Source organism: Hypanus sabinus, unplaced genomic scaffold (assembly GCF_030144855.1).
Source record: "Hypanus sabinus isolate sHypSab1 unplaced genomic scaffold, sHypSab1.hap1 scaffold_1610, whole genome shotgun sequence".
NCBI classification, from domain to species: domain Eukaryota; kingdom Metazoa; phylum Chordata; class Chondrichthyes; order Myliobatiformes; family Dasyatidae; genus Hypanus; species Hypanus sabinus.
The window spans coordinates 1-17,440 of record NW_026779690.1 but is presented as its reverse complement, the minus strand read 5'-3'; the positions used below and the strand labels follow the sequence as shown (position 1 = coordinate 17,440).

At 51.6% G+C, this 17,440-nt stretch overlaps 1 protein-coding gene across 1 annotated transcript; it reads right to left on the bottom strand.

Annotated features, from left to right (window-relative positions):
* Positions 1–565: 565 nt before the first annotated feature.
* Positions 566–16,902, bottom strand: LOC132387183 (platelet endothelial aggregation receptor 1-like; the record flags this gene model as incomplete). The annotated part of the gene is made up of 10 exons (XM_059959529.1): positions 566–904; positions 4,175–4,321; positions 4,717–4,819; positions 5,248–5,399; positions 10,234–10,354; positions 11,383–11,557; positions 12,308–12,520; positions 15,127–15,263; positions 15,558–15,667; positions 16,747–16,902. Coding segments are annotated over 10 exons (1,589 nt in total), but the record flags the coding sequence as incomplete, so codon positions are not given.
* Positions 16,903–17,440: the final 538 nt, after the last annotated feature.

The following is a 17,440-nucleotide window of genomic DNA, read 5'->3' as shown; positions in this document are numbered from 1 at the left end:
CCGGCCCCACCAAACCCATGAGATCAAAGCACGCTCGATCTTACCCAAACCTCGGTTTGTGTGGATGCTGTGTAATTTGCCTCCCTGTTATAAATTAATGCCAGGCAATAACTGATAGTACACTGCATACAATTAAAGGCACAATATTTACGAATCTTAACTAAAGGGTTAGTAAAGAATAACAAAAAGAAAAAGGCCCATTATAATTAAACAGTCAAATGTGCACAAGTTGGAGCTCATCTTGAACTTCTATGTCACTCACGCGCTGGGCCGTCGATCAACGTGAAAGCCCACTCCACCTTCCAAACGTCACTTGCAATCCATCTCGAACAAACGGGTCTCCCACCGGATCGTCTGCTACGACTGGTTCCCCCCAGCGTCTTCTCTCTTCATCTCCTCTCAAATAAACGCCCCAAGCCCAACCTTCATGTCCCTTACCAGAGAAACCTCCCCTTAATCCCACCATCCTAACTGGATGGCACACATTTCTCATCCCTTATCTTCAACAGTAACCCAAACAAGCTGAAAACAGGCTAGACTGCTCCTGCAGAACTGCCCAAAATGAAATACATACAGCATAACAGTAAAAATATGAACCAGGGCTCTACATGGGCCTGCAGGAAGATTTACTAGGTTAGTGTGAGATATTGAGACCACGCTCCCCGCTCTGCCCCACATTCACCTGGTAAGACGTACTCTCCGTTGCTCATCCCCACGGCTGCTGTGTAGGTCACCGGAGGCAGTCTGGTAGCTTTCCCTCCATACTTGTGTCTCAAGCAGATGAAGAAAGAGAGCAGGAAGACAACCACGGCTAGCAGGATCACGATGCTGATCGTGGCCCCAAGTGACAGTCCATCTGCTGAAGGACCTGGGGTGATCTTACTGGAATTATTTCCCGGCTGATCTGACGGGAGGCCGGAGAAGATATGAGGCTGCACGTCTCAATACATCCCCCACCCCAAGGCAGCAACTGGCTTCTGTCCTCCCACTTCCCTTCACTAAGGTGGTCCCAAATCTCCCCCATGTGGGGAACAAATGTTGGACCCTGCACCGCGGGGAGAGCTGCGCCCTATCCGAGCTGTACATCCTGCAGGCAGCTTGACGGGGGCTTTTGAGAAGTTGCAGGAGATGTTCACCAGGATGCTGCCTGGATTAGAGGGCAGGAGCTGTGAGGAGAAACTTGGGCTGTTCTCTCTGGAGCAGCAAAAGCTGAGGAAGGACTATGAGAGGCAGAGTGGATAGCATCTATTCCCCAGGGTGAAAATGTCTAATATCAGACAGCATGCATTTAACAGTGTGAGGGGCAACGTTCAAAGGTGGTGTTCCCCGACAGGGAGTGGCAGGTGCTTGCCGTCTGCTGCTGAAGGCAGATACCATAGAGGTGCTTAAAAGGCATGTGAATGTGCAGAGAATAGAAGGAGATGGACACTGTACAGCACCATGGTCAGAACACACGATGGGCTGAAGGGTCTCTTCCTCTTCCGTGCTATTCTATGAAATCGAAGTTGAAGGAAAAACCCATACTGTCATAGGGAGAATGTGCAAACTCCACACATACACACATGGCAGAGGTTGGAATTGAACCCAGATCTCTAGGGCTGGAGGGCAGCAGGTATACCCACCATACCACAGTGAACACACACACAAAATGATCAGAAGGTCAAGCAGCATGTATGGAGGGGAATAAACAGCCGACATCATGGGCCACGGTCCCTCCTCAGGACTGGGATTGGTGCAAAGAGTGGTAGAAGTGGATGGCAGTGTGTTCAGAGTGAGCGAGGCTGGAGTGGTGAGGACAAGACGTTAATATCTTGTCAGCAGTTAGAGATGAAAAGGATCCAGAGCAGGGGGTCCAAGGAGATGAAGAAAGCGGAAGGTGGGATTAGGGGTTACAGCAAAAATTAGTGGGAAGTTAGAGGATTGGGAAGCTTTTAAATTCCAATTTAAAAAGTCATTAAGGGAAGGATGGAATACAAAAGTAAGCAAGCCAATAATATTAAAGAGGATACCAAAAGTTTCTTCAGATACATAAAGTATAAAAGAGAGGTGAGAATGGATATTGAACTGCTGGAAAACAAAGTTGGAGAGGTAGTAATGAGGGACACGAAATGGCGGATGATCTGAATAAATATTTTGCATCAGTCTTCTCTGTGGAATCATTAGCAGTATGGTTCCGAAAGTCAGGGGGTATGAAATGTGTGGTTATCATAATTAGAGAGAAGATTCTTGGGAAACTGAGAGGTCTGATGGTAGATAAGTCACCTGGACCAGATGGTGTTCTGAAAGAGGTGTCTGAAGAGATTGTGGAGGCAATAGTAATGATCTTTCAAGAATCACCAGATTCTGGAATGGTTCCGGAAGACTGGAAAATTGCAAATGTCACAGAGGCAGAAGAAAGGAGACTATAGGCCAGTTAGTCTGATCTCAGTGGTTGGGAAGATATTCAATTATTAAGGATGAGGTCTCAGGGTGCTTGCTGACGCATGTTGAAATAGGCCATAGCCAGCATGGGTTCCTCAAGGGAAAATCTTGCCTGACAAATCTGTTGGAATACGTTGAAGAAATAACAAGCAGGATAGGAGAATGGGTTGATTTTGTGCACTTGAATTTTCAGAAGCCCTTTGACAAGGTGCCACACATGAGGCTGTTTAAACTATGAGGTCATGGTATTACAGGAAAGATTCTAGCATGGGGAAAGCAGTGGCTGATTGGCAGGAGGCAAAGAGTGGGAATAAAGGGAGCCTTTTCTGGTTGGCTCCCAGTGACTAGTGGTGTTCCACAGGTGTCTGTGTTGGGATCGACCCTTTTTACATTGTATGTTAATGATTTGGATGATGAAATTGATTGCATTGTTCCAAAGTCTGCAGATGATATGGAGATAGGTGGGGGAGGGGCAGATAGTTTTGAGGAAGTAGAGAGGCTACAGAAAGACTTAGATTAGGAGAATGGGCAAAGAAGTGGCAGATGGAATACAGTGTCAGGAAGTGTATGGTCATGCACTTTGGTAGAGGAAGGGAATGGGTTGACAATGTTCAAAGTGGAGAGAAAATGCAAAAAACTATGGTGCAAAGGGACTTGGGAGTCCTTGAGCAGGAGTCCCTAAAGGTTAACTTGCAGGTTGAATCTGTGTGAGGAAGGAAACTGCAATGTTAGCATTCATTCCAAGAGGACAAGGATATAAAAGGTTGTATTTTGAGATTTTATAAAGCATTGGTGAGGCCTCACTGGGAGTATTGTGAGCAGTTTTGGGCCCCTTATCTTAGAAAGGATGTGCTGAAGCTGGAGAGGGTTCAAAGGAGGTTCAGGAAAATGATTCCAGGATTGAATGGCTTGTCATATGAAGAGTGTTTGATTGCTTTGGGACTGTATTTACTAGAAGTCAGAAGATTGAGAACCTCATTGAAACCTATCGAATGGTGAAGTCCTTGATAGAGTGGAAGTGGAGAGGATGCTTCCCCTGGTGGGAGAGTCTAAATCCGAAGGACACAGCCTCAGCATATAGGGGCATCCTTTTAGAGTGGAGATCAGGAGGAATTTCTTTAGCCAGAGGGTGGTGAATCTGTGGAATTCTTTGCCACAGGCAGCTGTGGAGGCCAAATATTTATGCATATTTGAGGCAGAGGTTGATAGGTTCTTGATTATTCAGGGCATGAAGGGATATGGGGAGAAGGCAGGGGATTGGGGCTGAGAGGAAAATTGGATCAGCCATGATGAAATGGCGGAGCAGATCAGATGGGCCAAAGGGCCTAATTCTGCTCCTGTAATCCTATGATCTTAAGGTTATCAGTGGAGGGGCTGGAATCCTTGTCAAGAAAGTAGGCTCGAAGATGAAGATGAGTTTGGCATCATGGTGGGTGCAGAACTCATGAAGGTGAAGGGGACAAAGGTGCTGTGGACAGAACAGAGAGGGTAAGGTCAGAAGGAATGGTGAAGACATGGCAGGGGCTGGGGCTGGGGTAAGGTCAGAGGAGAGAGGAGGTTCGGGGAAGTCAAGTGGCAGGAGGATGGGGGCTCAGAGGAGTGATGGGGGGTGGCGAATATGGTGGAAACAGGGGTGCAGTATGACCCAATGGTGGTGATGGAGGTCTCGGCCTGGAGGTGGTCAGGACCAAGCTCTGAGTCAGGCCCTGACTCTCCCCAAGCCATGGGGTAAGGGTTTGCAGTGGTTACTTACGGTACTGGCAGTTTGGACCGCTGTAGCCCGGCGCGCACAGGCAGTTTCCATTCTCCCAGTGGCAACGGCCTCTATTCAGGCAGCGGCACTCGAAGGCACAGTCTGGTCCCCAGCGCCCCGCCACACAGAGCTGCTTACACCAAGGGCCTGCGCATACCGTAAACACACAACAGTCTCCGCTTTCCATTCATCACAGTCTCCCCAACCACCCCTTTGTTCCCCTCGCTCCCAGAAGGACTGTCCCCTATGTTTACTCTCCGCCGCTCCCTGCCTGGTGCCGGGGCAGTGATCAGGAGACAGTGTGCTGTTTGTGGGGACTCTGCAGATTTCTGTGTTTTTGAATAGATCTGTAAATTGCTTGCTTTAGTGGAATGGTGGTGTAGCAGGGAACACAGAGTGTGCAGACTGATTCAGTGCAGTGAGCGGTAGACTCAACACTAGATTGCAGTTCAGTATTGCACTGCCCACCGTACAGGTAAATCGGCGTGGATCTGCATGTGCTGCTTGACTCCCCACCCTCGGGTTCGGGGACCTTGCCGTACCTGTTTGACCTGCAGGGCACTGACAGGAGCCCGTTCTTGGGTTGCAACTCCTCGGGCTGTCGCAGTTGCAATGTTTGGTGCAGCCGGGACCGAACCGGTGGGGCTGGAAGAAATCAGGAACATCGTCAAAACCCTTCCGCCGTCGCACCCGGGATCTCCGCACAGTCCCAGCTCCGGATGCCCCCACCCCACCGTGATGGTTCGTGGGCTAGCCGTCCCATCAGTGGCCTCTGACCCAGGCAACCAATCAGCTAAGAGATCCCACACTTATCCCTCTGTCCACACCTGGGGCTTTCTCCTTCCCCACCCCAGGCCACTATCCATTCACCCTTCATCTCTCCCCTATCAGTCCTTCCCCCACCTCCTGGCCTCTCACCCTCAGCCTCTCTCCACACTCCCACTCCTCCCAACCCCTGGCCTCTCCGCTCCCCACATCCAGGCTATCCTTCCCTCACTCCCTCACCACCAAGGGCCCACTTTCCTAACGACCCTCCCTCCCCACCCTAGGGCTCTCCCCTCTCCCCTACTCACCGGGCATGGCTCCTCACACCCGGGCCCATGCCACCCTGGGCTGCAGGAACAGGTTCTATCCTCCGGGTGGCAGGTGGCTCCATTAGCACAGAGACAGGTGTTGTTACAGCGGCCGCCGTCACAGGGCATAGTGCAGTCCCAGCCCGTCCATCCTGTGGGATGGCAGAAGCACAGCATTATCAGAGAGCGGTCCTGAACCCCACCTCCAGAACATGTCCTCCCACCCCCACTAAAATCTCCGGCACAAGATTCGGCAAGAGTTGCCTGTGTTGCAGGCAAAAGGCCAGGGCAGGAAGTTGACTGTGGCCAGCATGGACCAGATGGACCAAAAGGCCTGTTCAACCCAGATAAGTGTGAAGTGGTTCATTTTGGTAGGTCAAATACAATGGTAGAATATAGTATTAATGGTAAGAGTCTTGGCAGTGTGGAGGATCAGAAGGATCTTGGGGTCCCAGTCCATATGATGTCAAAGCAGGTTGACACTGTGGTTAAAAAGGCATATAGTGCATTGGCCTTCAACAATCGTGGAATTGAGTTTAGGAGCCGAGAGGTAATGTTACAGCTGTATAGGACCCTGGTCAGACCCCACTTGGAGTACTGTGCTCAGTTCTGGTCACCTCACTACAGGAAGGATGTGGAAACCATAGAAAGGGTGCAGAGGAGATTTACAAGGATGTTGCCTGGATTGGGGAGCATACCTTATGAGAACAGGTTGAGTGAACTCAGCCTTTTCTCCTTGGAGCGAAGGAGGATGAGAGGTGACCTGATAGAGGTGTACAAGATGATGAGAGGCATTGATCATGTGGATAGTCAGAGGCTTTTACCCAGAGCTGAAATGGTTGCCACAAGAGGACACAAGTTTAAGGTGCTGGGGAGTAGGTACAGAGGAAATGTCGGGGGTAAGTTTTTTACTCAGAGAGTGGTGAGTGCATGGAATGGGCTGCCGGCAACGGTGGTGGAGGCGGATACGATAGGGTCTTTTATGAGTCCCTAGAGCTTAGTAAAATAGAGGGTTATAGGTAAGCCTAGTAATTTCTAAGGTAGGGACATATTTGGCACAGCTTTGTGGGCCGAAGGGCCAGTATTGTGCTGTAGGGTTTCTATGTTTTCCAGCTTCATTGGTCTTTATGGTCCACTGACAGAACATCCTCCTGAGCCTGGGGGGAGCTTAGTAAAACATTTTATTTAAAGTTTCTTCGCCTTCCCATCTGATTTCAGAATGATCCATGAATCCATCAACACTACTTTGCTATTACTCTTTTGCTCTGTTTATCACTCTTTGTTGTAATTTTCACATCTTACACTATGCAAGAACAGGTTACAAACTTGATCCTGACTCTGAAGGGGCAAAGTTGCCAGCATCTAAGAAAGAGGAATTGGTTTATTGTTGTCACAGGTACTGAGACACAGTGAAAAGATTTTGTCTTGCACACTGTTTGTTCAGATCAGATCATCACACAGTGCACTGAGGTAGAACAAGGCAAAACAACACAGAATGAAGTGTCACAGCTACTGAGAAAATGCAGTGCAGGCAGACAACAAGGTGCAAGGTCATCACGAGGTAGACTGTGAAAGTAGAAGTCCATTATTGAGCTGGACAGAAGCTGGTGGTACATACTGTAGTAGTTTGAAAGTATGTACTCCCAGGGCGAGTGGGGAGGGGTGGGTGGAGAGAAGAGACTGCCTGGGGTTCATGGGGCTTTTGATTATGCTGACTGAGGCAGTGAGGTGTAGACAGAGTCCATGGAGAGGAGGCTGGTTTTCATGATGAGCTGAGTTACTGTATGACCATAACTTCCTGCTATTTCCTGTGGGCAGAGCAGTAACCATACCAAGCCGTGATACACCTGGATAGGGTGCTTTCTACAAAGCCATAAGATATAGGAGCAGAATTAGGCCATTGAGACCACCAAATCTCATCTTGCCATTCCATCATGCTGATTTGTTATCCTTCTCAACCCCAGTTATCTCTCTTTGCACCATAACCATTGACGAACTCACTAATCAAGAACCTATCAATCTCTGCTTTAAATATACCCAAAGACAAGGCCTCCATGATAAAAATTGGTCAGAATCAGCGGGGCCATGTCACATTCCTTTCGCTTCCTGATCAACTAGAGCAGGGGTCGGCAACCCGCGGCTCTTTCATCTCTGTGCTGTGGCTCCCTGTGGCTTTGGAAAATAAATGGTCAGTATTTAATTAAAATGTATTTTATGTTAGTTTGTTAGTTTTTGAAATGTAATTCTAAATTTGAAGATTATGGTGATCTTGTACAATCTAAATAAAACGTGTTTTTTTGTCGCTATTAATATACGTCACCACTGCCAATGCCTGACACCCGTCAGTGCGCGATTTCTTTAATTTTTTGATCCAAGTTAGGCTAACTATGGAGCATTCTAAAAAAAGAAAAGTGACTGAAGAAAACAGAACGTTTAATGATACGTGGGCAGATTCATTTGCTTTCACTGTTGACGAGACTGGTTTACCGGTATGCTTAATATGCAATGAGAAACTAGCAAACAACAAAAAGTCAAAAGTTGCAAGACATTTCCAGAATAAACACGCAGCCTTTGCTCAAAAATATCCGGATGGAGATGAGAGAAAAAAAGTCGTTTCGGAACTGATGCGGAAGGTTGATCTGAGCAAAAATCATTTCAAGAAGTGGATGAAGTCTGGAAAATCAACTACATATGCTAGTTTTGTTTCCGCTCAGGAAATAGTCAGGCACGGGAAGCAGTTTACAGATGGTGAATATATAAAAGAATCTTTCATTAAGATTTAAGAACATCTATTCACGGACTTTAAAAACAAGAGTGAAATTGTGCAGAAAATCAGGTATATGCCCCTCTCTGCAAAGACAGAACCATAAAAATGGCAGAAGACATCACAAGACAGCAAATTAAAGACATCAATTCAGCTGTGGCCTACTCGATTGCCTGTGACGAGTCTAAAGACAAAGGTGATATTGAACAGATAGCGCTGTTCTGCCGGTATGTAAATTCTGCCGGGCCACAGGAAGAAATGATTGAGTTGATACCTCTAAAAGACCCAACACGGGGGGAGGACATCTGTGAGGCTGTCTTGAATTGTTTAAGAGCCAAAGGAATAAACACCACCCACCTGGTGTCAGTAGCTACTGATGGGGCACCAAGTATGAGAGAAGCGCACAAGGGATTTGTGGCTTTACTGCAGAAGTCACTGGACAGAAAGCTGCTGACTTTTCACTGCATCTTGCACCAAGAGGCACTGTGCGCTCAAACATTTCCTCCGGAATGCACAGAAGTTATGGATGTTGTCATTCAGATTGTCAATAAAATAATGGCAAAAAGTTTAAATCACCGTCAATTCCGTTTGTTACTGGACAAGCTGGAAAGCGCATATTCTGATCTCCTGCTGCACAACAAAGCCCGGTGGCTGTCCAGAGGGGAGGTGCTGAAACGCTTTGTCGCATGTCTGGAAGAAGTGAAAACTTTCCTGGGCAGCAAAGGGCTCACCTTTCCTGAGCTGGAACAGCCAGAGTGGCTGGAAAAGCTACACGTCATGGTAGACATGACAGCGCACCTGAACACGCTGAACACAGCTCTTCAGGGGAAAGGACATACAGCCCTACACATGTTGGAGGATGTTTTGGCATTCGAGCGCATTCGAGTGCTTGCCAGAGATTTACAGAAAGGCACATTGTCTCACTTCTCCAATTTGAGAGAGTTGAAACAAGCTCACGACATGAGAAATTCAGAATATTTACATTCTGTAATCATCACAATGCAAACATCGTTTGGGAAACGCTTCTGTGAGTTCAGAGAGGTAAAAAACATATTATCCTTCCCGGTCACTCCCCTAAGCATCGATCCATCCCCACTGAATATGACTGCATTGGCAGGTGTGAGTCAACCTGATCTTGAGATGGAATTGGCCGACATAGCCGACAAAGACATATGGGTGTCCAAGTTTAGACGCTTGACAGCAGACCTTGAAGATGTTGCCCATCAGAAGGCCGTTCTTGCTCAGGATCACAAATGGAGTGATATTGAAAACCTCCCCAAACTGGACAAACTTGTGTTCGAAACATGGAATGCTATCCCCGACATTTATGTAAACATTAAAAAGTATGCGCTTGGAGTCCTGTCGATCTTTGGATCCACATATGTATGCGAGCAGGTGTTCTCCAACATGAACTTTATTAAAAACAAACATCGCGCACGCCTCACAGATGACAGCTTGCGATCCTGTGTAAAGATGAAGGTGACGTCATCCAGCCCTGATGTGCAGACGCTGTGCGCTGAGGTCCAGGAGCAGAAATCCCATTAACCAAGTACGCTAAATATTTTAATTGCCTATTATTTTACGTATATTCATATTTTTTCATTGTTCAGTGAAATAGTACTTTTATTTTTCAGGTTGACAGCTGGCTGACGTTATTTTTGGTTTGCCTCTGGCGGACAATTTAAGGTCAGCGTTTTTCATAAATACAAGAAGGACTCAAATAGACATTGAGTATTTTAGTTAAAAGTAACCAACCCAACGTCATTTTTTCGGAGTTCAAAATGTTTTTGTTGCATGCAAAAATGTAACTTCGTCTGCTCTGCAAGAAGTTCATCGATTTCATAAATGCAACACATTATAGTTTGTTTATACATAGCATAAAGGCAAAAAAAAACATTGTATGCAGTGTTATTTCATTTTAAATGTCAAACGGGTTTTGTGGCTCCCAGTGTTTTCTTTTCTCTGGGAAACGGGTCCAAATGGCTCTTTCAGTGGTAAAGGTTGCCGACCTCTGAACTAGAGGAATATGACAGGCTTTTTGGCTGCTCACTGCCTCAAGTGGCAAGACCCAGATGTGGGTGTATGCTGAAACAAGACTCCTGCTAATCATGTTGGGAACCAGGAACACCCCAAACTCCACTGTCCTCCTTCACCCTCAGCCTCCACAGATCCTGGCCAAAGAGAGGACCCCTCCTCCCCGCTCAGCCCAGAGCACTCATCACCTGATAGACAGTGGCAACTCCCGTCCACAGGCGAACAGAAGGCAGCATTCTGACAACGGCAAGTGAAGGAGCAGTTCTGTCCGTAGGTCCACCGTGGGCACACCTCAGAACAGTGGCTACCCTGGGGAGAGAGGCACAGCTTAGAACAGGGCCAACCGGAGGATGTATCAGAGGAAGGTTCATAAACAACCTAAAATCTCCTGCACATCCCATCATACATTCCTGGGGTAAGATACTGAGTGAAATACCCTCTGTCCTATCAGTCACTCAGAGGTTAAACAGAGTGCAGCTTTCTCCACACTGTCCCATCACACACTCCCGGGGTCAGACACAGAGTGAAACTCCCTCCACACCGTCCCATCACACACTCCCGGGGTCAGACACAGAGTGAAACTCCCTCCACACTGTCCCATCACACACTCCCGGGGTCAGACACAGAGTGAAACTCCCTCTACACCGTCCCATCACACACTCCCGGGGTCAGACACAGAGTGAAACTCCCTCCACACTGTCCCATCACACACTCCTGGGATCAGACACCGAGTGAAACTCCCTCCACACTGTCCCATCACACACTCCCGGGGTCAGACACAGAGTGAAACCCCTCCACACTGTCCCATCACACACTCCCGGGGTCAGACACAGAGTGAAACTCCCTCCACACCGTCCCATCACACAGTCCCGGGGTCAGACACAGAGTGAAACTCCCTCCACACCGTCCCATCACCCACTCCTGGGGTCAGACACAGAGTGAAACTCCCTCCACACTGACCCATCACACACTCCCGGGGTCAGACACCGAGTGAAACTCCCTCCACACCATCCCATCACACACTCCCGGGGTCAGACACAGAGTGAAACTCCCTCCACCCCGTCCCATTACATACTCCCGGGGTCAGACACAGAGTGAAACTCCCTCCACACCGTCCCATCACACACTCCCGGGGTCAGACACAGAGTGAAACTCCCTCCACCCCGTCCCATTACATACTCCCGGGGTCAGACACAGAGTGAAACTCTCTCTACACCGTCCCATCACACACTCCCGGGGTCAGACACAGAGTGAAGCTCCCTCCCCACATACCCGGTCTGTGTCACCTGTTCTCTGGCCTCACCACAGTTGTCACCGCATTTCCCGTAGGATCTTACCGTGTGACCGGGGGTACAGGTGCACTGGCCAGACACAGGATCACATTTGCCTCCATTCAGACACAGACAGGGTTTCAGGCAGCCTGTCCCGTAGAAGGTGGGAGCACAGCTCTCATTACACTGCGGTCCGGACCAGCCGGGGTCACAGGTGCAGACTCCTGTAATAGGGTGGCAGCTGAGGGGTGGCAGCGAGGAGAGAAGGAGCAAGAGGTATTGGGGGAGTCAGACAATGTACACAACAGAGAAACAGTCCCTTCAGCCCATCTAGTCCATGCCAACTACCAAATGACAATTTCCACCAATCTCCATTCCATGCCCACCAACTCCCTGCCCCACCCCCCAAGATTCTACCCCTCACCCACAGCTATTGTGTGATTAACTCACTGACCCTGCACGTGTGTGGGATGTGGGAGCAAACTCCACACACAGGCACACAGACACACTGCGCCCGAGGTCAGAGAGCAGGTCGACCTACTGTGAAGCTCTGTACCCGAGTCAGGACCGGTGACCTGCTCTTCTCCCCACTCCCCTGGGCTTTGGGTCAGGCAGGAAGGGGTCACCAGTCCCTCTCAAGTAGGTTCAGGGAGAGCGTTCCAGAGCCTGGCTGTGGGCACTGCCAACAGATGAGTGCTGGCAATTGGGATATGGAACAAGGGGGTCAGAGGGCAAGGGATAGGGAGCCAGAGACTGAGGGAGAGGGAGGGAAAGTGAAAGAGAGAGGGAAAAGCAGAGGGAACAAAGGAAAAAAGGAAGGGGCAGATGGAGGGAAGAGGGACTGACAGAGACATGGAGAGGGATGATGGGAAGGGAAGGGAGAGAGGAGAGAGTGTCTCTGAGGACCCGTTGGGATTAATCGGCCTCTCCCTCTTGCAGGCCTTCCAGTGGCCCCAACCCATTCCTTCCTCACCCCTCACCCTCCACCCACCTCTGCGTGTGCAGGGGATCACATGTACACTGCATGTTACACTGGTGCCCGTAGAGCTGGTCGTGACATTCTCGTTGGCCGCAGCGTTCACCATGGAAACCGTGTGCACACAAACAAGCCCCATCGACGTGCATGCACCGGGCCTGGTTCAGGCAGTCGCAAGTCTGAGCGCAGTCCAGGCCGTACCTGCCCTGCGGGCACTCCTCCTCACACCTGTTGGCACGGTGGGGGGGGGGAGGGGATGGAGGGAGGTGGGTACAAGGATTGAAACCACTCATTATTCAGCCCAGATCACCCTCCTAGCCCACGCCCTGGACCTCATTGCCCAGTATTGTACACACCCCAACCTCCAGTAACACCACACCCCGCAACAGCCCCAAGACTCCAACGCCCAGTAAATCCCAGCACACCCCGACATACTCACATCTCCCCAACTCTGCACAGTCCACCCCAAATCCATCCAACAACCCTCAACATCCTCAATCCTCGCCTGGTACCCCTCCACTAATACCCTCACACCACCACCCCATCTACCCCCCCCATAACAGCCTCACAACCCCACCCTATCCACTCCTTATCAATACACTCAACACCAGCCTGGTACTCCCTGCACTAACACCCTCACCACCCAGACTGATGCCCCCCTATCCACTTACAGCCTCACAACCCCACCCTATCCACTCCCTGCACTAATACCCTCACACCTCAGACTGATGACCCTCCTCCACTAACACCCTCTAATGGCCTCACATCCTCACCCCATCAACGCTCTTACAGTCCCACCCACCTTCAACACACCTCTCTGAAGGCACCCTGGCTTTGGGACACGCAGGGGTGGCTCGGAATCGAGGGTTGACCATCCACTCATTCTAAGATGGACAGGTGAGACAGACAACCGTCTCCCTCAACACCCACCTCATCCGATGGTTCATCAGGAGAGCTTGAGACAGCACCAGTAACCGTCCACACCCACCGTCTCCACCACCACCCACGTCTCCATCACCTCCACCCCCGTATCGAAACCAATCTCTTCATCTCCAGACCTCCACAGAGCTAAATCCCAATCCTAATCGCCAAACAAAAATTCCAAAAGCCAATCCCATTCCTACTCTAAAACCCCAACGCTCACACCAATCCCAGTCCTAAACCAGAGACCGATGCAAGGATGCACAAAAGGCCCACCCCACAGGCACACTCCCACCCCCCACCCTGTCCCATCTCTATACAAGCTCTGCTCATCCCACTCCATGAGCGTACACCTCCCATCTGCCACCCTGCCCGTCCTCAGTGTAGCCGGGTGTACCATACATGGGCAGTACCCCACCACCCTGTTCAACCCCTGTACCTGTCCCCGGTGTAGCCGGGTGTACCATACATGGGCAGTACCCCACCACCCTGTTCAACCCCTGTACCTGTCCCCGGTGTAGCCGGGTGTACCATACATGGGCAGTACCCCACCACCCTGTTCAACCCCTGTACCTGTCCCCGGTGTAGCCGGGTGTACCATACATGGGCAGTACCCCACCACCCTGTTCAACCCCTGTACCTGTCCCCGGTGTAGCCGGGTGTACCATACATGGGCAGTACCCCACCACCCTGTTCAACCCCTGTACCTGTCCCCGGTGTAGCCGGGTGTACCATACATGGGCAGTACCCCACCACCCTGTTCAACCCCTGTACCTGTCCCCGGTGTAGCCGGGTGTACCATACATGGGCAGTACCCCACCACCCTGTTCAACCCCTGTACCTGTCCCCGGTGTAGCCGGGTGTACCATACATGGGCAGTACCCCACCACCCTGTTCAACCCCTGTACCTGTCCCCGGTGTAGCCGGGTGTACCATACATGGGCAGTACCCCACCACCCTGTTCAACCCCTGTACCTGTCCCCGGTGTAGCCGGGTGTACCATACATGGGCAGTACCCCACCACCCTGTTCAACCCCTGTACCTGTCCCCGGTGTAGCCGGGTGTACCATACATGGGCAGTACCCCACCACCCTGTTCAACCCCTGTACCTGTCCCCGGTGTAGCCGGGTGTACCATACATGGGCAGTACCCCACCACCCTGTTCAACCCCTGTACCTGTCCCCGGTGTAGCCGGGTGTACCATACATGGGCAGTACCCCACCATCCTGTTCAACCCCTGTACCTGTCCCCGGTGTAGCCGGGTGTACCATACATGGGCAGTACCCCACCACCCTGTTCAACCCCTGTACCTGTCCCCGGTGTAGCCGGGTGTACCATACATGGGCAGTACCCCACCATCCTGTTCAACCCCTGTACCTGTCCCCGGTGTAGCCGGGTGTACCATACATGGGCAGTACCCCACCATCCTGTTCAACCCCTGTACCTGTCCCCGGTGTAGCCGGGTGTACCATACATGGGCAGTACCCCACCACCCTGTTCAACCCCTGTACCTGTCCCCGGTGTAGCCGGGTGTACCATACATGGGCAGTACCCCACCACCCTGTTCAACCCCTGTACCTGTCCCCGGTGTAGCCTGGTGTACCATACATGGGCAGTACCCCACCACCCTGTTCAACCCCTGTACCTGTCCCCGGTGTAGCCGGGTGTACCATACATGGGCAGTACCCCACCACCCTGTTCAACCCCTGTACCTGTCCCCGGTGTAGCCGGGTGTACCATACATGGGCAGTACCCCACCACCCTGTTCAACCCCTGTACCTGTCCCCGGTGTAGCCGGGTGTACCATACATGGGCAGTACCCCACCACCCTGTTCAACCCCTGTACCTGTCCCCGGTGTAGCTGGGTGTACCATACATGGGCAGTACCCCACCACCCTGTTCACCCCCTGTACCTGTCCCCGGTGTAGCCGGGCGCACACCGACACTGTCCGCTGACGTGGTCACACTGCCCTCCATTGTGACACAGGCACCGGTTGCTGCAGCTCTGTCCGAAGGTTCCCTGTGGGCAGGGCAGGGCACAGACAGAGCCCTGGCCCAGAGAGGGGTGTTACCGAAGCCTCTGCAAGGGGGGAGAGTGAGAGGGGTGTGGGGGAAAGCAGGAGGAGGTCTGTGAGAGGGAGGTTAAATGGGACGGGGAGTGGCAGGGGGAAGAGTGTGGTGTAAGGGTATGAGGTGTGTAAGGGGGAAGTCTGTGGGGGAGGGGTTGCATTTTGGCAACAGTGAGGGGGAGGGAAATGGGTAGAGGAGAGGGGCAGTGCAGAGAGGAAGATGGGATGGTAGGGACAGGAATGTTTGTACATTCTTCGCCCTCCTCCTCACTTACCATCCAGGCCAGGTGACAGAGACAGGCCTCTTCCCCTGCAGTACACATGCCCCCATTCTGACAGGGACACTGGGAACCACAATCTTCTCCTTTTGCATGGCCGCTCACAGCTGGAAGAGAATGCGGGGTTAATGAACAACACTGTCTCAACCTTTTACCTTCACCTCTGACCCCTGAACCCTCACTCAGCATTCTTCACCTCTGACCCTTAACCATTCACCTCTGTCCCCTAACTTCATCCCTGACCTCTCTTCATCACTGTCCTGACCCTTCACCCCTTAACCTTTACCTCTGATCCCTTACCATTCCTCTCTCTCAGCCATTCCCCTAATCTCTTACTCTGATCCCTCAACCCCTTGATGCCTTCCCCAACCCCTCATGCACAACCCTTCACCCCTTCCATCTCCCCCACCCGGACTCTTACCCCACCCCTCACATACTTCCCCTCTTGCCCTCCCCTCTCCCCCTTCCTTTGTCCTCCATCTTCACCCAAATTCTCAGTCTTCCCCCTTCTCCCATCCCCCTTCACTAACTATGTTGATTTTGGGAAACCACAGTGATTTTGGGGAGGGGACACTGTCCTCCCCCCGCCATTGGGGGATAGTTAATAAGCGGGGGCATAGCTGTCCCCAGAGTGGACCCACATCCCCCCTCTCACGCACAGTCCTACCCCACTGCCATACAGAACCAGACTGATGGCTGAATGGTCTCTCCTATCACTTCAACCAAGGTAAGAGGGAGAACGTAACGGACAGGGGTGGGAGGAGAGGGAGAGATGCTGGTGCAGGCTTAGGGGTCAGAGGTCAGAGCAGACTGAGGGTCAAGATGAGTAGACAGTGGGAGGGGTGAGGTCGTGCAGAGATGTCAGAGTGAAGTGTCGGGTAGGGATGCGTGGGTCGGGTTGAGAAATTGGATGGGGTGAAGGGTCGCGTTAAGAGGGTTGGAAAGGCGTGGGGGATTGGGTTGAATGGTTAGACAGGGTGAGGGGTCAGGAAGGGAGTTAGTGAGGTAGAGGTAATTGGTGAGGAAGGGGGCAAGGGGGGTCAGGAAAAGTGATCAGTAGGGCGGGGGATGGGCTGTGAGACCGAGTAGCGGACTCACAGTGCTCCAGTAGTCCCGGGTGCACACCAACACCGCCCAGAGGATGGGTCACAGCTTGACCAGTTCTGACACTGGCACGTCCTCTGACAGAGCAGTCCGTAGGTCCCCCGCTGGACAGGTGTCTTCACAGCTGGCACCCAGATACCCAGAGGGGCAGGAACAGCGGCCAGAGCTGGGGTCACAGATCCCCCATTCTTGCACCCACAGTCTGCACAGGTCCGGCCCCAGGTCTGCAGGGAGCAGTCTGTAGGGGCAGGGAGGGAGAGAAACAGGGGACAGGGTAGGAAAAGGGTGGGAGGAGAGAGAAAAGGGAGACAAAAGGAAGGGGCGAGTGAATAAGGGAGTCAAACAGATAGAGGGAAGGGGGGAAGAGAGGGGTGAGGGAGAGTTATAGTAAGGAGAGGGGGGGATGAAGGGGAGGGGGGAGAGGGAGGAGGATTAAAAAGAGGAAAGGTGATAGAGGGCGGGTGGTAGGAGGAGAGAGGAGAAAGAATCAGTCACAGTTCCACAGGTCCTACCTAACTGCCCCCCCCATACCTCCTCATTCCATTCCACATCCCTGACCCCTCACCTCCTGCCCCTCCCCCACCACCCTGCCCAATTCCACCCAATCCTGTTGCAGCTTGACGTTCAGCCCCGCCCACCCCTGGGTGACTGACAGCATGGGCATTCCAGGGGCGACAGTGACAGGGGAGTTCTGATTCCTCTCCCCACTTCAGACAGGGCAGGCATTCCCCTCCATCATCCCCTGGAGGGTAATGATTTTAGATTTCAGATCCACC